The sequence below is a fragment of the Sorex araneus genome, chromosome 2 (genome assembly GCF_027595985.1).
Source record: "Sorex araneus isolate mSorAra2 chromosome 2, mSorAra2.pri, whole genome shotgun sequence".
NCBI classification, from domain to species: domain Eukaryota; kingdom Metazoa; phylum Chordata; class Mammalia; order Eulipotyphla; family Soricidae; genus Sorex; species Sorex araneus.
The window spans coordinates 211,952,286-211,979,130 of NC_073303.1; the positions used below are offsets into that span (position 1 = coordinate 211,952,286).

Genomic DNA, 26,845 nt, shown 5'->3' on the forward strand with positions numbered 1-26,845 from the left:
ATATGAATACACCATGGGGAGCTTGCCAGGCCCTCCCGAAAATTATCAGAAAGGCAGACAAATTAAACAAGCTGGTTACAGTTGGGATAAGAGTTGTTGAACCACACATTTTTGAAGTTTACTATCGGGTTAACTACTATATTCATATCTAAAGTAGTAGGACATGTTATCAAGATATTATGTGAGAGATTACATATTTTGTATGTGGTTCCCTGGATTGCATTTAACTGATGAAAAAACAACTAACATAATATACTGTACTCAAAAGTTACAAAATTAGTGAAAGCCAAAATGTGGTCTACAGCTGAACGGAGCTTTAGTATAATTATTCTCTGGGTTTAAGAAAAAGTAGCGCTGTCATGCATTTCAAATCTCTTTGAAAAAGAAATTGTTTTAACAGTTTAAAATGCTTTCAGCTATATAAAACTTATACTTAGTTTACTTTGAAATAGTTCACAAGTAGACCAATTAATACACCACTGGCACTTTAGCACAAGGGCAAGCTTTAAAATAATTATTCTGGACCTTTCAAGTTAGGCCACAGTACTTATAAAATGAGTGCATGGTCATCTTACATTCTGCAATTTCATACTAAAATATTCTGTTTTTGTAGGGTCAATGCCAAGAAAACTTTACAGGTGCTACAGTTTTATTGCATATATTTACATGGTTCTTTAAAAATTTATTTAAGTATTTTTAAAAGTATTTTAAAATTTCACATTACACAATTCCTCACTTTAAGCAAGCTTTTACAGGGATGGTGTGAGGCCAGATTCCTGTCAGAATAGCTTATGTAATGCTATAAGACAAAAATGTATTTCAAAAGCTACTCAGTCACCACAAAATACTGTTTCTACATAAAAAAACAAAATGGTATTGGCAAGTACCCACCCATTCAATGTGAAAAGCAAGAACATTGGCATATTGACTACCTTATTCTAAATAACCTCTAGTAACCTTTTTACTACCATGTAGTTTACTATAAAACTATTCTCAGAAAAACTCCATTTTTTCTTTTGGCGATGCATCAGGTTATTAATTTTTTTCTACTTTTAACAGACTTGGCGGTTTTTTATTTTTATTTTTTTAATTCAGACGAGTAAGGAGAGGTTGCTAAAATCTCAGGGATGAGTTTAACAGAGACGTTACTGGTGCCCGCTCGAATAAATCGACGAACAACGAGATGACAGTGATACAGTGATTTTTTTAATTAAAATTTTTTTATTGGATCACCATGTGATAGTTACAAACTTTCATGATTATGTTTCATACAATAATCGAGCACCCATACCTCCACCAGTGCACATTTTCCACGACTATTGTTCCCAGTGTCCCTCCCGCCACCCCCACCCCATCCCACCCCCTGCCTTTGCGGCAGATACATTCCTTCTGTCTCTCTCTAATTTGGGGCACTATGATTTGCAATACAGATACTAAGAGGCCATCATGTTTGGTCTGTAGTCTACTTTCAGCACACATCTCCCATCCCGAGCGATTCCTCCAATCATCATTGACTTAGTGGTCCCTTCTCCATCCCAACTGCCTTTTCCCCCAGCTCATGAGGCCGGCTTCCATATTGTGGAGTGATCCCCCTGGCCCTTATCTCTACTGCCCTTAGGTGTTAGTCTCATACTAGGCTACTTTATATTCCATAAATGAGTGCAGTCATTCTATGTCTGTCCCTCTCTTTCTGACTCATTTCACTTAGCATGATACTCTCCTTGACCATCCACTTCCAGGCAAATTTCATGACTTCATCTCTTCTAACAGCTTCATAGTATTCCATTGTGTAGATATACCAGAGCTTCTTTAACCAGTCATCCATTTTCCGGCACCTGGGTGGTTTCCAGATTCTGGCTATTGTGAGCAGTGCTGCAATGAACATACAGAGAAGAGACTTTCCTTGCTCCACTCCACTTTTCCTGCTCCTTTATCGAAGATTAAGTGATCATATACTTGAGAGGCTGTGTCAGAATATTCAACTCTGTTCCATTGGTCTGCAGGTCTGTTTCTAGTCCAATACCATGCTGTTTTAGTCACTATTGCTTTGTCCAGTTTGAGATTGGGGAAGATGATGCCACCCATCTTTTTTTACCCAAGGATTGCTTTGGCTATCATGGGGGTTTATTACTCCATAAGAATTTCAGGAGTGTTTTGTCTATTTCTTTGAAAAATCTCATGGGTATCCTTATAGGGACCGAATTGTTTCTGTACAATGCTTTGGGGAGTACTGCCATTTTGACAAAGTTAATCCTCCCAATGGATGAGCAGGAGATGTATCTCCATTTCCTAGTGTCCTCATTTATTTCTTGAAGTAGTGTTTTATAATTTTCTTTGTATAGATCCTTCACTTCTTTAGTTAAGCTGATTCTAAGGCACTTGATTTTCTGAGACACTCTTATGAACGGGATTGTTTTTTAAATATCTCTTTCTCTTTTTTCATTATTTGTATACAGGAAAGCCATGGACTTTTGGGTATTGATTCTGTAATCTGCCACTTTACAATACAAATGAATTGTTTATAGGAGCTTTTCTGTAGAGTCTTTAGGGTTCTCTAAGCATAGTATCATGTCATCTGCGAAGAGTGATAGTTGATTCTTCCCTTACTATCTGGATGCCCTTGGTATTCTTTTCTTGCCTAAGTGCTATGGCAAGTACTTCCAATACTATATTGAATAAAAGTGGTCATAATGGGAAACCTTGTCTTGTTCCGATTTTAGAGGGAAGGTTCTTAGTTTTTCCCCATTGAGAATAATTCATTTTTTTTTTTTTTTTGCTTTTTGGGTCACACCTGGTAATGCACAGGGGTTACTCCTGGCTCTGCACTCAGGAATCACCCCTGGCACTCCTCAGAGGACCATGTGGGATGCTGGGAATCGAACCCGAGTTGGCCACGTGCAAGGCAAACGCCCTACCCGCTGAACTATCGCTCCAGCCCCCGATTGAGAATAATTCTTGCGGTGGACTTGTGGCAGATGGCTTGACTATATTGAGGAAAGTTCCTTTAATTTCCATTTTGTTGAGAGTTTTTATCATAAATGGGTGTCATATATTATCAAATGCCTTCTCTCCATCAGGTTATTGACTTAGTATTGGTCTGGATATAACTTTATTATTGGTCTGAGTATGACAGTGGTATGACATTAACCTTTAAGATCAACTAATTTTCGATCCCTTAAATGTAAATAGATGGTTTTTTAAAAGAAAGATCCTCGAGCTTTTAGCAAGCAAATTTCCTGCCTTGCAAATGATAGTTTTCAGTATTTTTCCCCCAAAACAACAATAGGGACAAAAGTATTCCTGAGCCGGAGAGACATTACAGTGAGGAAGGCCTTGAACACAGCTGACCTGGGTTTTATCCCTGGCACCAAATATGGTGCCGAGTCCTGCCAGGAATAAGCCCTAAGCTCAGAACCAGGAGTAAGTCATAAGCACTGCCAGATGTGGCCCCCCAAACCAAATCAAACCAAACAGAAACATATTCTTTCACCACTGCTCAGACCTAAACTAGAATCGTTTAAGTTAAATTGCTTAATGGTTAATTGAGGAATGGGGTTGGAGAGATAGCACGGCAGGTAGGGCACTTGCTTTGCCTGTGGTCAACCCAGGTTCAATCTCTGGCATCCCATGTGGTCCCCCGGTCCCCATCAGGAGTGACGTCTCAGTGCAGAGCCAGGAGTAACCCCTGAGCATTGCTGGCTGGGGTCCCCAAAACCAAAACAAACAGTTACTTAATTGAAAAATCTATAATGTCAAAAACCATTATTAATATTTTAATTTGCACCATTACGACATCACAGTGTACGATGGAGTTATTTTTCTACATTAATCAGTTTTACAGACTATTTCCCTAGTGAATTTGTTTTAGATCCATTGAGAACATACCGTTAAATATAAATAAATTTGGACATTAGCACTTTAATTACTACCTGTACTTTAAGTAAGGTTTTAAGTCGAAACAGCAGAGGATTAAGGGACCCCAGGGACTTGGTGGTTTAGAAAGAACCTGGTGATGGTGGTTTGTCACATTTGGCTCTAGCAAAGATCTGGCATATTCGAGACTTAACAGTCAGGTGGATTTAAGTTTATCTTCATCCGGAAATTATGATTCTTGAACCTCTGTCTATTAAGCTGTTGTTGGTTCTTCCTAACATTTCTAGAATGGTACTTGGCTTCCTTTTGTTTGTTTTGGGCCACATATGGAGATGCTCAGGGGTTACTCCTGGCTCTGTACTCATGAATTTCTCCTGGTGGTACTTGGGGGACCTTATGGGACTCCAGGAATAAAACCTGAGATGGCTGCATACAAGGCAAGGGCATTCCCTGCTGTACTTCTGCTGACTCCTGTGTTTAGCCTTTTAAGAGAGCTCTGGAAGATGGTATTAGTGAAAATGTACTTATATATATACATATATATCTTGGTCTTTGATTTAGAACTTTATGAAGAACTTCCCAAGATTTTCACCTGCATTTTTAAAGATATTCTTTTCATATACTTTAGGCTACTTCAAGAGAAGTAACATGAAATTATTATAGACTCTTAAATTAATATGTGATTTAGTTTATACATGCACCAAATAATATACTGGCATCTTATGGTTATCATTTACAATGTGCCTTCATACATTTGCACAACAGTATTATTAGGTACACTATGCCACCAGTACTCTTTTGATGGAGAGGAAGGTTGGGTCACAAACTGTGCTCAGAGTTTGCTCCTGGGGACCACATGGGGTGCTAGGATTAAACAGGGGTTGGCTGCATGTAAGGCAAGTGTCTTAACTCCTTCACCATCTTTCTGGTCCAATATTACTACTTCTTACTAAGCACCAACTATCTGCCAGAGAGCTCTCAAAACGAGTGTGTATCCTTTGATATTTCAAAAATATAAAATCTAGATTCACAAAAGTGTGAGGAATTAACACAGCGATATCACCACAGGGTAGATTTTTCCCTCAATCCAGGAATAAAGAAGATAGGTATCCCATATATTTCAGTCCTAAACCTTAAAGTGGAATAAATATATAACAGAAAAAGAATTAGAGAGATACAAGTCAAAGGAATTAGATTTATCTCAAGCTATAGCAAAACTAAAAATAAATGACAGATACAATAAAAATAATTTAGATCCACTGTTAATTTAATGGACTGGAGCAATAGCACAGCAGGTAGGGCGTTTGCCTTGCAGGCAGCCGACCTGGGTTTGATTCCTCTGTCCATCTCAGAGAGCCCGGCAAGCTACCAAGAGTATCTCGACCCCATAGCAGAGCCTGGAAATCTACCTGAGGTGTATTCGCTATGCCAAAAACACAGATAAAATCAGAGAGACGTATTTTAAAGATAAACTGGTTCTCTAGTGTATAATTTGTAAATACAGAGAGAGCCCTAACAACCTAAAACCCAAGTTTCTTTATTCTCTACAGATTCCTCCTATTCAGGGCAGAATGAAAGTCCTGCTGGCTAGCAATAAAATAGAAAATACATAATTGAGCTAATATTGGTCCAAATGTAACATTTACTAATTTATGAACTTGAATAAGCCATTTAATTTTTCTGAACTTGACCCCATGTGTTTCAGATGAAGACAATCTAAGTTTTGCTGAACTGTGGCATAGAATATGTTAGCCCATCTCAACTTTTATAGAATACAGTTTTTTAAAAATATGTATATGTACATCAGAATTTTTTTAAGATAAAAAATCATGTCTAGGGTTTTCCTTACTGCCAGCACACAGCTAATATTATACTTTTATAGGAGATCATTATGGTCACCTCTTCCTTGTCCTATACCTAAACCATAAAACAAAAACAGCTCTATTCATGTTCTCAGAGGGTCACACTTACAGAATTACTTTTTAAATGTTTGGGAAATGTAAGGGAAATAAAGTTGTAAGGGAAATAAAGTTTGGGAAATAGGTAAGGAAATATGATTTTCTACAAATTAAATTAAAGAGCATTTAATTTAGTTTTTCTAGGCCTCATGTCACTTCTAGAATATACACTGTATTTCAGACGACAGATGTAGGAATAAGGCAACTCGTTTGCTATAGATTTATTAAAGGATCATCAGGCCCATAATAATTTGGTTAAGAAGACATTGCTTTCAGGCTTGACTGATCCTAAATTAACTCAGTTTAAAAACCTGCAGAAAGAAATCACCACCATTCTAGTTTATCACTATCTGTGACTATAAAGGACTGGATTAATAGCACAGCGGGGAGGGTGTTTGCCTTGCACGCAGCCGACCTGGGTTTGATTCCTCCGTCCCTCTCGGAGAGCCCGGTAAGCTACCGAGAGTATCCCGCCCGCACAGCAGAGCCTGGCAAGCTCCCCGTGGCGTATTCGATATGCCAAAAACAGTAACAACAGTCTCACAATGGAGACATGACTGGTGCCCGAATCCAGCAAATCAATAAACAACGGGATGACAGTGATACTAACGTTTTCAAATTAAAGAGAAAATGCAGAGACAGGCTTCTGGAAAGTTGAATAAGAAGCCAAAGAAACAGAAAGCAGGAGAGTAAATTATAAAATCAATTCAAAAGATTTGAGCTTTAGCTAAAAGGATCTCTAACAAGCGAGGCCACAGAGGAAAAGGAAAAAGGAAATTTTAAAAGAAATAAAATCTGTCTTTTAAAGTGCCCACATGTGTGATATGAAGAAAAATTTTAACTTATACAGGCAATTGTACGTGTTCTGTCTGATTTAATCATATATCTTCTATTTTACTATGTACTGTGTTCTGGATTTCCCCAGTGTCTCATCTAAATCACAAACTCTTGAAACCAGGAATAATATTCACCAGTATCGCAGGACCCTGATTCTATTTCTTTTTTAAAAAAGAGTAACATTTTATTTTACAGATATAGAACAGTTTTTGAATCACTGTGAGACACAAACTTATAAAGTTGTTCATAATCAGGTTTCAGTCATACAATGTGCCAACACCCACCTCTCCACCAGTGTACATTTACCACCACTAATATTCCAAGTTCCCACCCACCACCTTCCACCCCCTGGCCTGTCGCTATGGCAGGCTCTCTCTCTCTCTCTCTATCCCTCTCTCACTCGCTCGCTCTCCCTCCCTCTCTCTCTCCTCTCTCTCTCTCTTGCTCTCTCTCTCTCTCTCTCGCTCTCCCTTGCTCGCTCACTCTCTCTCCCTCCTTTCCTCCTTCTCTCTCCCTCCCTCTCTCTCTCTCTCTGTCCTCTGTAATACAGATACTGAGATGTTATCATGTTTGTTCCTTTACCTATTTTCAGGACACGGTTCTTCTCCAGAGTGACCATTTCCAAGGATCACTGCTATTGTGGTTCCTTCTCTATCCCAACCTCCTTCTCCCCCAGAACCTGAGTCATGCTCCCAACAGTAGACCATTCCTCCTGGGCCATGTTTCCACTGTGCTTGGTCACTACCTGATTCTATTTCTGATAAATCTGTGTTACACACTCATTTCCTTGGACGATGCCTTGGATTTCCTTTAGGGTCTGTGACTCCGTAAGAGGCTTCTCCTACCTTTAGCCTTGACACCAAAGGTGAAGGTCGATCTTGGAACTCCAAGAACAAACTGGAGAAACAAGCACTTAAGTCTAGGATAAAGTCAATCATAATATTCCACTGGCATCCAGCAGGGAAGAGGTATTCAGTTAGAGTCCCCCCTTTAAGGCAAAGATGCAATCCAGGCGTTCCGCTTACTGTGCACTACCACCACCACGTAAACATCCCAAGTCGCTTATCTGAGAAGGGTGATCAGGTCACTTTCATTTATCATGAGTCTAACGTCAGGACTAACCCATTCCAAAGAAGGTCTAGCTTTAGTCATTACTGTACCAGACAGTTTAACGAGTGTCTCTTTTTTTTTCACATGACATTAGGTTTATTGTTAATTATGTTAGATGAGAACAAGTGTGGTGAGATGGAAGATGCTCCCAGACTACCACCCTGGCAGTTCTTTTGGAGTGAGAGAATCAGCATGAGAAATATCTTTATTAATTTTATTAATATGTAGAGAAAAGTTATACTGAAATTTAATTAAATTCCAAATAAAGAGAAACCAAAAAGAAAATGAAGAAATGACTGAGTTTTTTTTATTTGCTTTTTGGGTCACACCCAGCGATGCTCAGGGGTTACACCTGGCTCTGCACTCAGGAATTACTCCTGGTGGTGCTCAGGGAACCATACAAGATGCTGGGAATCAAACCCGGGTCGGGTGTGTGCAAGGCAAACACCCTACCCGCTGTGCTTTCACTCCAGCCCCTACAAGTATTTCTCTTATAGAGCAATCAAAAGGACATTGTATGGCTTTGCTGTGGCCACCTAGAGTCAATGGCCAGCAATGAACATGATCCCTGAGCACAGAGCCAGGAGGAAGTCCTGATAGAGAGGTGTGGTCTAAAACCAAAGACAAACCAAAAGACAGACTATAACTAAGAATTGGTTATATCTAGCATTTCAATTCATTACATAGCCAAAGTCATATTTAAACATTCGAATATCTTATCTGGCACTGCTGGAGGAAAGTATACTGAAAGGATTGAAAAATGGTGACAAGAAGAAGACAGAAGCTATTGCATGGGTAAGCTAAAATAGTTAAGAAAAATATTAAGTTTCAGATGTGTATTTTTTAAATCTCATGCTGAGAAAGAAAAATGCAGGCAACAATTTACAGAACAACGTAAACCAGAATTACAGTCATAACAAATTTAAGAGATTTCTTTAAGTGGAACGACATGTTGTGTAGATCAGACTTTTCAAGAGCTTAAATGAAACGAAGATATAATTCTGGAAAATTCAATAGTCGTCATTTTGCAACCATCAAACTAAAGTTCTTTTTATGAGGCAGAGAGGCAACTTGGCTCTTGACTTTACTAGGTCCAAACAATATTTCCTATAGTACATAGTCTCACTATAGCACTCCACTGCCGTCCCATTGTTCATCAATTTGCTCATGCGGGCACCAGTAACGTCTCCATTGTGAGATTTGTTACTGTTTTTGGCATATTGAATACACCACGGGGAGCTTGCCAGGCTCTGCCGTGTGGGCGGGATACTCTCAGTAGCTTGCCAGGCTCTCCGAGAGGGACAGAGGAATCGAACCCAGGTCGGCTGCGTGCAAGGCAAATGCCCTACCCGCTGTGCTATCACTCCAGTCCACTCAATAACTAGTCTAAATGCCTACATGGATTCAAAGTCCTGGGAATTATTTTTGCCCTGACCACACTACGCCCAGAGCAGTTCTGTATGGAGAAGTGGGAACAAGACTCAGTAGCTACTTCAGCTAGGAACTGCATTGCTATTAGCCACTTCAGCTAAGAACTGCATTACTATTCGCTGCTTCAGCTAGGAACTGCATTACTATTCGCTGCTTCAGCTAGGAACTGCATTACTATTCGCTGCTTCAGCTAGGAACAGCATTACTACTATTTGCTACTTCAGCTAGGAACTGCATTACTATTCTCATGGAAGACTGCCTCATGCTTGCTTTTCCAGATCTTCTTGGGGAGGTGGCAGCTCTGGTATGACCTGCAGCTTGTTAGAAATACAGAAATCTCTTCATAAGGGATGTGCGTGCACATGACAATGGGAAAAAAATCACTGATCTAGTGGACGACTTCACAATCCATCTCCAAGGGTCAGCCCTGACACAAATGTTCTGTCTGTTTCAAGGGGTACAGCTCTCCCCCACTCCCCAGCCTGAAGATTAAACAATTCTGATGGCACATCAAGTTTTAGAAAGCGTTGCTAAACGACCCCAGACCCCAGCCTTCCAGTCAAGCAGGGATCCAGACGGAAGAGGAGGGTGTCCAAAGAACAAAAATCAGGGTGAGAGTCATTCAGGGCCCTAAAGAACCACTGGCTTCATTTTCATACCAAAATCCCCTCCCAGGGTGGGGCTTAATATGCTAATGATACTTGCAAAGAACATCAGCACTCAGGGTTTGGTGGTGTCTCTCCCTCAGACTCCATGAAGGCAACCTGGTTAAACCCCCACCCTAAGCCCCAAACCCAAGCTCCCCAGAGACTGGACCTTTCACTAGTCTTTGGTCACTGAACACATTTTCTGCTGTTCTAAATTTCCTTCCCCACAGTGTATACATTCTATGTGCTTAAGGAAAGAATAAAATTTTAGGGAAGATGCCAGTAATACAAATGCAATCCTTAAAGCTCTACAAAGCGATACCCAGCAACAAAAATTTGAGAAACAAAAGGAAAGAATAATCTTAGAAGATCTCAACATCAGAACAGAATCCACAAGGTACATGGAAGACAAGGTTGGCAAAACCCTCCACGACATTGACGCTAAAGGTATTTTCAAAGCTGACACATCACTGGCCAAGCAAGTGAAAACAGAGATAAACAAATGGGACTACCTTAAACTTAGAAGCTTCTGCACCTCAAAAGAAACTGACAAAAATACAAAGACAGTCTACAGAATGGGAAAGGATATTCACCCAATACCCATCTGACAAGGGGTTGATATCAAGGATATACAAGGCATTGGTTGAACTCTACAAGAAGAAAACTTCCAACCCCATCAGAAAATGGGGGATGGAAATGAACAGAAATTTTCTCAAAGAAGAAATCCAAATGGCCAAAAGACACAGGAAAAAATGCTCTACGTCACTAATCATCAGGGAGATGCAGATTAAAACAACAATGACATATCATTTCACACCACAGAGACTGGCCCGCGTCGAAAAGAACAAAAGCTACCAGTGTTGGCGTGGATGTGGGGAGAAAGTGACTCTCCTTCACTGCTGGTGGGAATGCCGACTGGTTCAGCCCTTTTGGAAAACAATATGGACAATTCTCAAAAAATTAGAAATTGAGCTCCCATTTGACCCAGCAATATCACTCCTGGGACTATATCCCAGAGAGGCAAAAAGGTATAATAGAAATGACATCTGCATTTCTATGTTCATTGCAGCACTGTTTACAATAGCCAAAATATGGAAAAAAAAACAGAGTGCCCAAAAACAGATGACTGGTTAAAGAAACTTTGATACATCTACACAATGGAGCTATTAGAATGCAGCTATTAGAAAAGATGAAGTGATGAAATTTGCATATAAGCGGATCAACATGGAAAGTATCATGCTAAGTGAAATGAGTCAGAAAGAGAGAGACATAGAAAGATTGCACTCATATGTGGAATATAAAATAACATAGTGGGAGACTAACACCCAAGAGTAGTAGAGATAAGGACCAGGAGGTCTGCCCCACAGCTTGGAAACTGGCCTCACATGCTGGGGGAAAAGGCAGCTGAGATAGAGAAGGGAACACCAAGTAGAGGATGTCGGGAGGACCCGTTCGGGTTGGAAGATGCGGGCTGAAAGTAGACTATAGACCAAACATGATGGCCACTCAATACCTCTATTGCAAACTACAACATCCAAAAGGAGAGAGAACAAAAGGGAATGCCCTGCGTAGAGGAAGGGTGGGGTGGTGGGGGATGGGGTGGGGGTGGTGAGAGGGATACTGGGATCATTGGTGGAGTTGAATGGGCACTGGTGGAGGGATGGGTAAACGATCACTGTATGAGTGAAATGCAAACATGAAAGTTCACAAGTTTGTAACTGTACCTCACAGTGATACTCTAATAAAAAATTTTAAAAAAAGAATAATCTTAGACATTTACTTGTATTATAATCTGCTGTGCCCCAGTCTTTTTCCTCTCTGTAAAAGCCTGTGTTCTCTCTTCAGACCTCTCTTTCTCTCCCCTCACATTTTTCTAAGTAAATTTATTTAAAAATAAACAAAAATAATAATAAATTATAAATTATACCCTCATCTCTTATCACTGCATCACTGTCATCCCGTTGGTCATCGATTTGCTCGAGCAGGCACCAGTAACGTCTCCATAGTGAGACTCGTTGTTACTGTTTTTGGCATATCAAATATGCCACAGGGAGCTTGCCAGGATCTGCTGTGTGGGTGGGATACTCTCGGTAGCTTGCCGAGCTCTCTGAGAGGGATGGAGCAATGGAACCCGGGTCGGCCGCGTGCAAGGCAAACGCCCTACCTGCTGTGCTATCGCTGCAGCCCCTCATGTCTTATAAGTAAAAAGATAAAAATTTTTATTAAATTTTTAAGAATTATTTTAGTGCTTAGGTGTAAATTACGCATTGTCCACTGTACTACCAAAATCCCTGATGTAAATTTTTCCCTTGGTTTTATATATATATATATATATATATATCTGTGTGTATGTATATATATCTTACATTATATGATTTATATCGTATATTTTATATATATTCTTTATGGAAAAGAGAAAAACTTCATTTTGTACAAGATGAATGTCTTCTTAGACTTACTCCAGATAAATATTTAAATTAAACAGTTTAAATATGTATATTTATTATACACATGCACAAAGGGTGTGTGTGTGTGTGTGTGTGTGTGTGTGTGTGTTTGTGTGCGCGTGTGCATGCGCTGTGAGGATCAAACCCCAGGAGTCACACATGCCAGGCTTCCTCCCCACTTGCTTGCTAATATTTTTTTCTCCTAAGACAAATCATACACTCCCCCACAATGTAATTACGGTTCTGTAATACATCTAAGCCAAGAGGGGGCTGAGATTTTCCCACCACAGACATATTCGAGCATCGCTTGACAGCTCATGGCCTCCCTTGGTCGAGGAGTTCTTCACTGTAACCAGCCTGTGACAAATAAGCCCACAACACACAAATAACCCAGCTTTGCGCCCTGCCAAGCTCTGTTTGAGTCAGACTTGCACAGTCCGGTTAAACTTCATTCAGAGAGAGATCAGAGAGAGATCCTTTTCAACAACTGCATCCTGTTGGTAGCTTCCCCTACAACACCTCACTGAACAGAGACAGATCTGAACCCCTCTTATTCACTTTTATTTTTTTGGCTTTTTGGGTCATACCCAGCGATGCACAGGGGTTACTCCTGGCTCTGCACTCAGAAATTAATCCTGGCGGTGCTCGGGGGACCATACAGGATGCTGGGAATCGAACCCGGGTTGGCTGCGTGCAAGGCCAACGCCGTACCCGCTGTGCTATTGCTCCAGCCCCTTGTTCACTCTTTTGAAGACCACAGTCCCCAATCTCACTCATGGGCAAAGAAGGAAAACTGAGCCACACAGCTGAGTCATATTTCTGGCATTTCCCTGAGTGTGCTAACAAGACCGCTGGCTCCTTCTCCGATCACTCATTCACTCCTGTCCTGACCTCCACACAGGGCACAGATACCTAATGCATCTCTGCCAAGTCCCTCTTGCAAAACAGGCTTCTAGTCTCTGCTCTCTGTTGTTTCACTGCACAGTCATTTGTTAAGTAAAGGGAGTATGAGTCTCCAGAGACAGAACCCCGTAATAGCTAGCACAGGTGGGGCCCTTGTCCTGGCAGAAGCCAGTGACAAAAAGACATGAAGTTCCTTGAATGAGACCTTAAGCCTTGGCTTGTTCTCTACATAAAAGCTTGTTTTTGTTTGTTTCGTTTTTCTGGACTGCACCTTTCTGTGCCCAGAGCTTACTCCTGGTTCTGTGCTATGGGATCACTCCTGGCAGTGCTCAGGGGACCATACGCAGTGCTGATGTTTGAGCAAGGGCTGGCCACGTCCGAGGCAAACCCCCCATAACTCCTGGACTGTCTCTGGCCGTTCTGTTTTGTCGGTAGGGGTAAGAAAGGAGGTTGAAAGTTACAGTAACGCTATTCAGGCAGTCTAAAAGTTTTCACTCCAATCACTATCTCCATTTCATATTGTTGTATCTCCCTTTTTGCTTCCCGTGCTCACCCTCTCAGCTTATGCGAAAAGGCAGAGGTTTTCCCCCTGGAAGATAAAAATGCACCATGCTTGCAGAACCGAGAATGCATCTTTTGTTCTTCCCACCGAATACCTTGTCTTCTGTATGAAGTAGATACTCTGCCTCCACTTTCTCGTGGCTCTCTGATCACGCTCAAGGGTGCTTCTGCTTCCTTACCTGTTTCGTTCTCGCTTCAAGCAGAAATTTACACTATTTCTCGGAACCTATTCTTTGAGGGGTGGGCTGCACCCAGCAATTCTCCAGGCTTATACTCCTGGCTCTGCACATTGGGATCACTTCTGCTGGGACTCGGCGGACCAAGAGTGATGCTAGGGATTGAACCTGGGTCAGCAACATGCAAGGCAAGGGCCTGACCTGCTGTACTATTGCCCCAACCCCAGGACCTATTCTTGCCCTAACTCTTTATGAAATACACACATTTTTCGGTGGTGCTGTTTGCTGGCCTCCGTGGGTTCTCTCTCCCCATGATTTCTACGCGCCTTGCCTGTTGCCCCTAGTGTCTCTTCTTCATCTCCTTTTTATCTCCTGGGTTCCACTGTCTGCACAAAGGTGGTGTCCCCGGGATGCGGATGCATCTCTTCCCCTTTGATTCATTTTCATGCTTTCAATTCATCTTTACTTAAGACTCCGACCATCTTAAGGTGCAGGAGGCTTGCCCCACGTCTTGGAGGCTGGTCTCACACGCTGGGGGAAAAGGCAGCTCAGAGAGAGAAGGGACCACCAAGTAAAGGGTGTAGGGAGAACCCACTCGGGCTGGGAGATACGAGCCGAAAGTAGACTACAGACCAAACACGATGGCCACTCAATACCTCTATCGCAAACCGCAACACCCAAAAGGAGAGAGAGAGCGAGCAAAAGGGAATGCCCTGCCACAGAGGTGGGGGTGGGGGGAAGGAGGGTGCTTGGTAGGCTGAGGCACCCAGGTATGCACCCCGGCCCTCTGAGTCACCCCCCAGATTCCCCCCAGCCTGATCTGGGTGATTCTCAAGCTAGATCAGTCTTGCCTGAGGGAGGACCCTTTGGCAGTGTCCCAGAAGCCTGCTGATTGTCACGTCGGGGCAGAGGAGTACCCGTAGCATCAGGTGGGTGGAGACCAGAGGTGCTGGCCAACATCCTACACAGCAAGGGCAGCCCCGAGTAACAAAACGGAACCCGGAAATGTCAACAGTGCCGAGAATGAGACTCTCTGTTCTGGAATGTTCTCCCTGATTTTCTGGCCCGACGAATTCTAACTCGCCTACCAGCAGCCAGCCCTAATGTCACCTCCCTCGGAAGCCCTCTGCCACCCAGGCGCCCCTCTTCACTCAAGCCTTTTTGACGCTTTCTCAAACACAACCCTACTTTTTTTTTGTACAAATGAACTTTTTTTTTTTTTGCTTTTTGCTTTTTAAATTTTTTAAATGTTATTGAATCACCGTGAGATAGTTACAAGCTTTCATGTTTGGGTTACAACCACACAATGATCAAACACCCATCCCTCCACCAGTGCACATTCCCCACCACCAATATCCCGAGTATACCCCCCCTTTCCCACCCTCCCCCTGCCTCCATGGCAGACAATATTCCCCATACTCTCTCTCTACTTTGGGGCATTATGGCTTGCAGCATAGACACTGAGAGGTCATCATGTTGGGTCCATTATCTACTTTCGGCATGCATCTCCCATCCCAACTGGCTCCTCCAGCCATCATTTTCTTAGTGATCCCTTCTCTATTCCATCTGCCTTCTCCCCTCCGCTCATGAGGCAGGCTTCCAGCTATGGGACAATCCCCCTGGCCCTTGAATCTACCGTCCTTGGGAACACACCCCTACTTTGGCACAATACACGCACTGGATTGTTGCTGTTGTTGTTTATTGGTGTGTGTCTTTTATTACTGAGTGGGAGATCCCCTACACAGAGATGATACCTTATTATCTCTGATTATTAGTGTATTACTAGTGTTCAGGTGAATGGGTTGGCAAACAGTATGGCAGTACCCTGTGTGCTAAATGAATGCAAAAAAAAAAAAAAAAGAAAACATCTACAGAGAAATACTGTTTCTGAAGCCAACAATTCAATACCACAAACCACTCTGAGTTTAATATTGTGATTACTCAGTTCTTACAAATAAGCATATACGAGTGTACATTTCTCACGGAATTTCTAAAAATGGTTATTAGCACCACAGTTTTAGGGTCATCTTTATAAATTGTAGCATCACAGTTTTAGAATCAATATTTATAAATTTATATGATATATAATCACGGGGAAATGTTTTTATGGAAAAATGAAGCGCATGTTCAAAATAAACTTAACTGCATGTTTCTAAATATGTAGTTATAAAGTCTGAGAAAACAGTGGAGTGCTAAAAACGTCCTTCATTAAAGCATGCACTTTGGGGGCTGGAGAGACAGGACAGCAGGTGAGGCCTTTGGCCTCTCACACCACACATGATGCCCTGAGCCCCTGCAGGAATGATCCCTGAGCCCAGAGCCAGGAAACTCTGAGCACAGCTGCAGGTGCCACAAAAACCAAATTCTAAAAAACTCAGATATTTGAGGATAAGCAACTAAATAACAGAACGATTGAAATATATAATCCTGAGGTTAGTGTTGAGCTGGAGTGATAGCACAGCGGGGAGGGCATTTGCCTTGCATGAGGCCAACCTGGGTTCAAATCCCAGCATCCCATACGGTCCCGAGCACCGCCAGAAGTAATTCCCGAGTACAGAGCCAGGAGTAACTCCTGTGCATTGCCGGGTGTGACCCAAAAAGCATTGCACTGTTGCACTGTCATCCTGTTGTTCATTGATTTGCTCAAGCGGGCACCAGTAACATCTCCATTGTGAGACTTGTTACTTTTTTTTTGGCATATCGGAAATGCCTTGGGGAGGTTACCAGGCTCTGCCGTGCAGGTGGGTACTCTGGTAGCTGGCCAGGCTCTCTGAGAGGGACGGAAGAATCGAACCTGGGTCTGTTGAGTGCAAGGCAAACGCCCTACCCGCTGTGCTATTGCGCCAGTCCACCCAAAAAAAAAAAAAAAGAAAGAAAGAAAGAAAAAAAGAAAAAAATGAGCTTCTGAACACCTAGCACAAGAAACTTAGAAAACAACAGATGGAGTGGCGGGAGAAAGGAGAGGGACTAGACGTGGTTCAGGAGGACTTGTGAGCACTATGGTGGTAGTGGAGAGGCAGTAAGTCTACACACAAAAGTTTAAATGCAGGGGCTGGAGAGATAGCACAGCGGGTAGGGCGTTTGCCTTGCACGCGGCCGACCCGGGTTCAAATCCCAGCATCCCATATGGTCCCCTGAGCACGGCCAAGGGTAATTCCTGAGTGCAGAGCCAGGAGTGACCCCTGTGCATCTCCGGGTGTGACCCAAAAAGCAAAAAAACAAAAAACAAACAAACAAAAAGTTTAAATGCAAATACTCTTTTTTTTTTTTTTTTTTTTGCTTTTTGGGTCACACCCGGAGATGCACAGGGGTTACTCCTGGCTCATGCACTCAGGAATTACTCCTGGCGGTGCTCGGGGGACCATATGGGATGCTGGGAATCGAACGCGGGTCGGCCGCGTGCAAGGCAAATGCCCACCCACTGTGCTATCACTCCAGTCCCGCAAATACTCTTATGACCATGTTATCCCCACTGCAATTTTTTTTTAAAAAAGAAAATGAGAAGATAAAACAGCAGTCTACATTCACGACAGTAATTTTCACAAGCAGTTAAAAAATAAGTACTACTTGGTACGACGTGATCAAGTCAACAGAACGCACAACACACAGTTACCACATCAGATCCCTGCTTTCAGGAAAGGAAAAAAAAAAAGAAAGTCATTCTACGGTCTTTCCAAAGCTAATGCCGTGTTTCAAAAGGAACAAATAAGAAACACAGCCCAGTCCTTATGGTGTTTGCTCTGTCCCCACACACATCACGGTCCAACCGCAAACTCCCATCTTCTGTCTAGGTTGTAAACACAGGGCCGAGCCTGTGTCTTAGAGATGGAACAAGATCTCACCAGATTAAAAAAAAAAATTAGACATTAACAAGCTGTTGATTATGGAGAGCTAGGAACTCGATAGCGTGCTGCTACAGAATGGTAGCTGGAGACCCGAGGGAGGAATCTGAAGACTTCTCACTGTTTTAGAAATCAGGGTCCCCTGCAAAGCCAGTGCTTTAGTCTCACGGCTGCTCGGCGCAGATAGCTGACATTACTAAACGCTACTCTCGTATCAACCTGTCAAATGTGAATCCACACTCAGCATATCAGAATACTAACCCAGACGAACTGGAGTCATGGGAAATATTTTAGGAGCTGTTTATTTATAAAGGCGCTACAATCCACCACTATAATTAGATTGATATAGAATTATTGATAAACACAGGATTATTTCTAAGACCCCATTATTGTTGACCCTGTTCTGTTTAGATAAAGCAGCATTAGCATTTTTTCTCTAGAAATAAGCCCTTGATCTACCATTCCTCAACTGGATCAACCTAGACCTTCCATAATTTGAATTGAATAGTCAGAATACTATTTAAAGTACTCTTGTAAAGAGAAGTAGTTTAATAAAATAAAAGTGCCTCTAAAAACTCTCACAGTAAACAACACACATTTCTACTATTTTAAAATCCAGTTATCAACTAAAAGAATAGAATAGATGCAAATTTAAGCATTTGGTTATCACAAATGCTTACCTAAACTTAAGTAAGACCAATAATACATATATATAAGCTAGACAAAATTCATTTAACCAGACTTTATTAAAAATGAAAATTTTCCAAATCAGCAATAACACAATTTAGTATTGCCACAAAATCAGCTGTCTTAAGGATGTGTTGATACTTACACCTAATTATTTCTTCAGATTATTTCATTAAATGTGGAACAAATTTACAAGACACATGTAATTAAACTAGTGAACCATTAAAGTGCTTCTTCATAGTATCATTCAATTGTTTTCTTTTAGGGAGCATAACAATGGGAGAAATTGTAATCACCAAAAAGCTGGGTTTTTTCTAGGTGGAATTAATTACTCTAAAATATAGATCAGAATTTGAAATATGATATTTTCCCATCCTCAACAAAGGAGTTGCTTACAGTAAGGGTATCAATAATTACATTCATTAGATTATTAAAGAGAAAATTAAATAGTAATGCCTTACTATTTTATTTATCCACAGTAATTTATTACCTTTTAATTATCTAAATTTTTATTTACTTTATTCAGAAATTTGTTTTAAAACATAAATACAAATATTGATTGTTATATATAAACAAATGAGTCTTTTTAAAAATTATTATTTTATGAACTATCGTATAGAATTAATTTAGTAAGAACTGCATTTTCTAAAATTTACTGGAATCTTTCAAGATCTAAATAAAGAAATTTTAAGTCTATTTAAGTGAAAGATTCTTAAAGTACTTTGGAAAAGCCAAACCACATAATGAATTGCTTTGGTTACGATTCATTTGAGTTAAAATCCTAACACATTCAAAATACATGAACAAGGTAACTATAACTAGAAATTATTGTTAATGTCTAGCTACTGAAACCAAATTAAAATATAAAGTTCAATAGTCAATAATGCCGAAAGAGAAAGCTCTATTTTATAAGGTAGCTTTAACTCATAGCTAAAGAAAAACAGGGTGGGAACAAAATTCCTGTGGTTAAGAGTATATACAAATGCAAATACCATTTACTTTTCTTCTGCTTTAAACATGTGGAAGAGAGCTTTTATCAATGATCTAAGAAATACATAAAGTTTAGAGAAAAATTTTCCTTTTATTCACTTACAGTGAGATTTTTACATTTTTATAGACGTTGTATTATTTATTCAGTATTTACATAAGCATAATTATTTCAAAATGACTAAGGAGAAGCAAATACAAAATGAGCATTTTTGAAAAAAGGAATAAAATATCATTTAGACTTGAATAGACCTTACATATAAGGGTGGGGAAGAGGTAAGATTTCAACGTAAAATGTTACTGAGATAAATTTATTTAAATACTATAAAATGTTTGATGGTTGTAATCACTTTGGGACTTCTTAATGCATATGATAAATAAAATGAAAAACTACCGGATTCTTTGGACTTACAAATATAAAGTTCTACAAAACACTGGATAGCTGAGGAACTGGATCAGCATGTGAAACTGCTAAGTTGTAATAAATTTTAACCAAATGTTTCACTTAGTTATCCTAGTAGCTTTACATTCTCCAATACCAGGGGGAACTTACCTGACAAGACTGTTTCAAAGAATCAGACAGTTGATTTGTGGATTCTCTGTTGCTCACGCCTGATAAATTATTGACTATACCTTCATTTCCAGATGCAAGCTTTATGAGTAACTGAGCTGGTACCCCCTTAGAACAATTGTGCTTAAGGCTGGATAAACAGGAAACATTTGGGTAAGTTCCTCCCAAGGAAATACTTCTTTGCAAAGTAACGTTGTTTCTGTTTCTCTGTGGATTTGGTCTCTCTGGTTGTCCACTGATATTTCCCTGATAACCTACATTTGGGGAGGAGAGCAAACAGTCAGCAGTCCTATTCCGAAGTCTAACACGCTCTGAATTCGAATGAAGCTTCACTTCTGACATCTCTGCTTTGCAATCACCATCTGCTGTTCCACCGTCGAAGGCGGTTGCTTTTGGTTGGGTGAAACACACAGAAACGCAAGAAAGCCCATCCGCTGATTTTTCACAGGCGCTCTGATTGGGACTATTACTTGCAGGAGCGATTTTCTTGTGTAAAGAGCCCTTCCGGTGAAGCGGCCGTATGTCTCTTACCTCCCCGGCAGGACAGGCTGTTCTAGATAACCGAAGGCCATTGACAGCTGTCGAGAGAAACCCCTTCGCACCGGGACCATCTTCACTGTGGGCAACTTCACTAGGAGACACAGTAAACCGGTGCGAGGTTTGATAGGCTCCGTGGCTGGGAAGAGTACCCGCTGTCCTGGTTGGTGAAACTGGTGGCGTGTTTGAAGGACTCCTTGGGAAAATGACTAAGGAGGAACATCGTTTCAGTGGGATTTTCGAATTCCCGCTCATTGGCAGCTTCATTATCTCTAGCCCATGCCCTAAGTCATCCGGGACGCATGGAACTGTGTGTGTACTTCTTGCAAAAATATCACAGGAAGTCGTAATCCTGCTTGGCACACTTCTAGTGGAAGTGTTGTCGGAAGACGAATTTCCACTAAAAAAAGGGTCATCCATCGAGGGGAAAGTGTAACCGCTGCTGTCACTGATGATGCTACTGGTATAGGAACCTCCACTGGTGATACTTGTGCAGGATCCGTAGTCACTCCCGTTGCTACTGTAAGACCCATTCTCACTGGCGGAAAAGTTACTAAGGCTACTGCTACAAGTGGCAGAACTGCTTAAAAGGTGACAGTCATTCGCGGGGCTCGGGTCATTCTCCGCCACAGCAATACTGTAAATGCCATCCTTCAGGGCACAAGGAAATGAAGCATCATCACCGTCAGTTAAGACACTGCTAGACCGAAGACATCCGCCGTACCTTGTGGGCTGCAGTGAAATCTGTAGGCAGCTGCTCTTTTTATGAACGTTCTCTGGGGAAGGAACAGATGTGCTTTCCCGAGACGGAACGCTTTCCTTGCCTGTCGAAGCGAGCGCGTTCTGCCTGGGCAACAGCTTCATCTGAACAACGTTGGACGCTGAAATCCGTGCCGGTCTTTGGAAGCCCATGTGAACGCCGCTATCCAAAACATCTCCGGAGCTCTCTGACAAAGGGTAAGTATTGCTTCTTCGCGCTGCAAAGTGCAATCGTAAGCTTTGTGCCATTTGTTCTCATTTCCAAACATGTTAAGGGCTGAAAGTCATAACAAAGATCTCTGTCAGTAGACAGGCTAGAAGCAGCTGCGCTGCATCAAAAGAAAAAAAAAATCATTTGTGGCGCATGAAAGAGTTCTTAAGTCCTGAGTCTTTACCCCAAACAGGACCTTAAATACCAGATATCATAGCAGGAGAAAAAAAAAAAAAGACGACCCACTTCTGAGTCTGACGTTTCCAAAATGTCTTGAATCGCTTGTAGTCAAAATGCCTTCACTTACAAAGCACTTGATTTCCAGCGACCTTTAAGCTGAGCTCAGCTGCCGTGGCACACTGCCTCGAACACTGCCAACCTTGTTTCAATTATACCTTCTCCAATTTGCATGAATGAGTAAGGCAAGAACAACAATCTTCCAGCATTTCAAGTAGAAACAGTATTTTTTTGCACTCCAAGTCTACTAAATGTACATTTAACTCTGTGAATCGGGGTGCCTATACTTTCTCCCGGTGTCTGACCACTAATATTTTTACCCAGAGGGATAGAATTACAGGAAGTTGGTAGGATTGAAACCCCAAGTAAGTAAGTATCAAATCAAAGATTGAATTTCCAAACAGCAAACCATACTAGGAATCATGGCAACTTAGTTAATGGAGAAAAGAAAGGAAGATACACAGTTATTTTTTTTTAATTAGAAAAATACAGCTGCATGAATTTGGAAATATCAAAACTTGTGGATAAACAAAATCTTGAGCATTCAGACAGATAAATCCTTAGTTACCAAAATACTACTTAGAAAAAGTGGAAAACTTAATACACAACTAATTTAATGCTACTATTGCAAAACCTGAGCACAAGTTCAGATCAGAGTGGGGGAAAGTTTCGGGGAAGCTGTCAGCAAGCGCTTTCTCCTGTAAATTTAAGGACTTTTCCAGTCAAATAGTACAGTCTTTAAATGATGCCATTTATATTTTGACTATTAAAACTCGGCCAAGAAATAGCGTGAGCAAACATTCCATTAAAAATATATGCAGATTAGACAGAAACACTATGCCCCAATATAGCTTGAACACACAAGACATTTTATTCCACTGTCTCTGCAACCCGTTCGCTTACAGGCTGTGGTAAGTAAAGAAGTCTAAAAGGGATTTAACACATCAAATAAACATATCTCAATGCCAATTCTGTTCTGAAAAATTCTAGGAGTGCTTTGCTGGCCCCTACTGGTGCTTTGAAACAATCCGTTTAGCTGTTTCATATCTAAAAAAGAAATAGAACCCAGGCTGCACATTTCTTTATATAAACAAAGTACATACTTGTTTACATTTTAGGGTACCAGCCCTACCCCAGAAGTGGAATTACTTACTACGAGCTGATAAAGCTCCCACAGTAAGAGAACAGTAAACTGTTTGTCCTTTTAGAGGTTGAGATTTTGTGTGTATATATATACATATTTTTTTCTGCTTTGTATTTACTTAACCTTTATTTTCAGTTTACTAGGTAATAAAAGTTTAATATTTTAATTTCTCCCCTAAATGTCACAGACCAAGTTAGGTGTTCTATTTGAAAGAAACAAACTTATTTTTAAATAATACTCTAGGGTGTACTTAAATCCCTTACCTGAATTTTACAGCTGGAACTGCAGTAATAAATATATACTGGCTCATTCATAGGGAAGTAAAAAGTAAAACAGTTCAGTTGTTTACACCACATGGTACTACACCCAAGTTATATTTTTCTAAGTAAGTTTTTTTTCAGTTAAAAAAATAACACATAAAAAACAGATCTGTTCTCAATCATAATTTTCTAAACAGTACTTCTAATTAACTAATATATGACAAAATAGAAGTATTAAATCTACCAAATTATATTCTTACTAGAATGACAGGTCTATCTATGCTTTAGAACGTGTGCAATAAATTGTCACACAATGTTGCTGAATGTATCATATCACTTTAATTTAATGTTGCCTATTTCTTTTATAATTTTATAGACTTTAGTAAATATTCCCTCTTCATCCCAAATTCAGCAAGTGGATCCCACACTTTACATTGACTCCAAATAACTTCAGGTTTTTTTTTTCTTTTTGGGTCACACCTGGCAATGCACAGGGGTTACTCCTGGCTCTGCACTCAGGAATCACCCCTGGCAGTGCTCGGGGGACCGTATGGGATGCTGGGAATCGAACCTGGGTTGGCCTCGTGCAAGGCAAATGCCCTACCCGCTGTGCCATCGCTCCAGCCCCTTCCGCTTTCTTTAATGATGCTAAGGTTCTAATTTAAGTCAGGACTACAGTCCCGATAACTCAAAGAATGAGTCCCTTTCAATCAGCTTATCAAGGAGTTTAAACTGTTCACGGCAGTGATATGATCTGAAAGTAATTAACCAGCAAAGCTTCTCTTGCTTTTAATACCGAAAAAACTGAATCCCAGATAATCACGCAGGAAAAAAAAAAAGCGTTTTCCCTGTGGGAAGATTCACTTATAAGCATTAGTTTCAAAGGGCAAGAGCTGAAGTTTCAAGAACCAAAGGACACCAAGTAAGTAAGCATTTGCTTTGGCCCCGAGCTCGTACTGGGCACTGAGTCACCACACAGCAGGTCAGCTGGCCGCCTTAGCACAGAGTGCCCATCTAGATTCTTCCTCCAAGTGGATCACAGAGGGACAGAGGGGTGGAGAGACAGTCCAAGGGGCAAAAATGCATGCCGTGCCTGAGGCTGACCCCAGCCTGCCCTTCCGCCACACTTTCTCTCCCTCACCAGGCATAGTGATGGAACTGAACACCACGGGCTGGCCCTGGTGGTCCTGATCAGAGCCCACGGCCCAAACAGCCCTGCCTCCTTGGGTCCTAGTACTAAACTGCCAGCATCACTGGCCAAGAATCACGGGAACTGGTGCCACGGTCCTCAAGAGGATCACTTGGGAGCTACTCTTTCCCCCAAACGTTGATTCATTCACTACTGTATAAAAAAAATATATCGAAAAATGCTGCACTGGGATGAGAGAGAATGGTATCAGAATACTCTGCAAGGAGGCTGCTTCGGTGAAGGCACAGTGGGATCAGAGGACCCCCCCAACCCCGCCACCCCAACATCCCAGGACCTGAACCACTCATCACAGAATCTCCACATCTAACCCCGGGGGAAATGTATCCCTTCCGGTAAACAGGTGTGCACGAGAGGGGCCGGAGCAGTAGTACAGCAGGGAGGGCGTTTGCCTTGCACGAGCGCGTGCGGCCGACCCGGGTTCCATCCCCGGCATCCCAGAGGGTCCCTCGAGTACCGCCAGGAGTCATTCCTGAGTGCAGAGCCAGGAAGAAGCCCTGAGCATTGCTGGGTGTGACCCAAAAAGCAAAACAAAGAGTAAAACAGATGTGCACGAGGAACATGAGCCCCAGAAAGGAGGAGCTGGAGTGTGATGCAGCCTTCATGCAGGGTAATTTCACAGTAGAGAGCAAGACACATTGTAGGATGAAACTGAAGCTCAAGCTCCCATATTCTAAGATAGTTAGTTCCTGATTTTTTTTTTTTTGCTTTTTGGGGGTCACACCCAGCAATGCACAGGAGTTACTGCTGGCGGTGCTCAGGGGACCCTATGGGATGCCGGGAATCGAACCCGGGTCAGCCGCGTGCAAGGCAAACGCCCTACCCGCTGTGCTATCACTCCAGCCCCAGTTCCTGATCATTTTATCCAAACAACAGGATTACTTAATGCACTGGACTGACTCTGAATAACCCTAATTACTGACTAGAACATTCAAAGCCTGAGACCCCTGGTGATCAGCTATGTGGCAGCTTGATGGGGCCGCTGGCCCATTTATTTGGTTTACACAGTGTGGATGGTGGCACAAAGATTATTATTTTGAGATTGAATTCACCTGTGAGTCAATAATCGGGGAGCAGGGGCTCACCCACTCTTTGCTTGACGCTCAGGGGCTTATCGTGCTATGGATTAAACCTGGGGTTCCTGCTTGGGGTTATCTTCTTGGCCATAAATCAGTAAGTTCTAAGAAAGACAGACTGCCCTCCACAACGCAGGCGGACCTCATCTAATCAGACGCCTTAGTTGCACACACAGGCTTCCCAAGGAACAGCGATTCTACCCAAAAACTACAACTGGACAGATCATACAGCAGGCAGGGTGCTTATCTTGCATGCAGCCAGCACCCGTTTGGTCCCTGGTACAACATGTGGTCCCTCAAGCACACCTAGGGTCACCACTCCTGAGCAGAGAGCAAGTAATAGCCCCTGAACACTGCTGGGTGTCACACACACACACAGACACACACACACACTCACACACATACGCACAACACAAAATCTTCCTGAGTTTTGTTTTCATTGACTGCGATTCTGTGGGTTACAATGCTGTTAATGATGGTTTCTCATGCACATAATTCCAACACCACAATCCATCACCCCTGTTCCCACCGCCCTCCCCTAAGGACCCTAACACCTGTCACTTTCAAGCCTCCTCCATTTCAACTCGATTGTGTAATTAGTTCTGTTATATTGCTCTTGGATGCTATCTTGCTGTGTAATTTTTTTTAACTGAGTTACCATGAGATAGGCCACCACAAAATTCATAACTGGTTTTCAGCCATACAATGTCCCAACAACTGTCCCTTCACCAAATGTACATTTTCCACCACCAATGTCCCCCAGTTTCCCTCCCATCACCCCCCTCCTCCCACCTGCCACTATGGTAAGCGTCTTTCTTCTCTCTCTCTTTCTCTCTCTCCATTTGTGCATTGTGATTTGCAATAAAGGTGTTTAGAGGCCATGGTGTTTGTTCAAGGAGTTCAGTACTTTTATCAGAAAGGTACAGCTGTTATCTTAAAGTCCCACGTAGGAAAGAGATCGTTTCATATCTAACCCTTTCCTTCTGACAGACTTCACTCAGTATGGTATCCTTTAGTTTCATCCGTTTTCCCGCAAATTGCAGGACTTTGCTTTTTCTTAGAGCTGCACAGCATTCCATTGTATACATATACCACAACTTCTCAATCCCTTCTTCCATAGTTGGACATTTGGGTTGTTTCCATAATTTGTCTCTTGCCCTGGGTGCAGCAATAAACAAAGGTGTGCATATATCCTTTTGAATTAAGTTTTGTATTTGGGGGATAGATGTCAAGAAGTAGTAATGCTGGGTTTTATGGTGGTTCTATTCCTATTTTTGGGAGATATTTCCATCTTGCTTTCCAGAGAAGCTGACCCAGATAACATTCCCTCCAACAGAGAATGAGGTTTTCCTTCTCACCACAATCCCGCTAACACTGTTTCTGG

The 26,845-nt window shown here is 41.7% G+C and overlaps 1 protein-coding gene across 2 annotated transcripts in view; it reads right to left on the reverse strand.

Moving 5' to 3' along the window:
* NEDD4 (NEDD4 E3 ubiquitin protein ligase) overlaps positions 1 to 26,845 on the reverse strand; it is a 135,681-nt gene that overhangs the window by 73,006 nt on the left and 35,830 nt on the right. Inside the window, exon 2 of one of the 2 annotated variants that reach the window (XM_055128165.1) lies at positions 20,013 to 21,603. The exons of the other annotated variant lie outside the window; for it this stretch is intronic. Coding sequence (XP_054984140.1) covers positions 20,013 to 21,575 — 1,563 coding nt within the window. The 5' untranslated portion in view covers positions 21,576 to 21,603. The remainder of the gene's footprint in view (positions 1 to 20,012; positions 21,604 to 26,845) is intronic. 2 annotated transcript variants of the gene reach the window in all.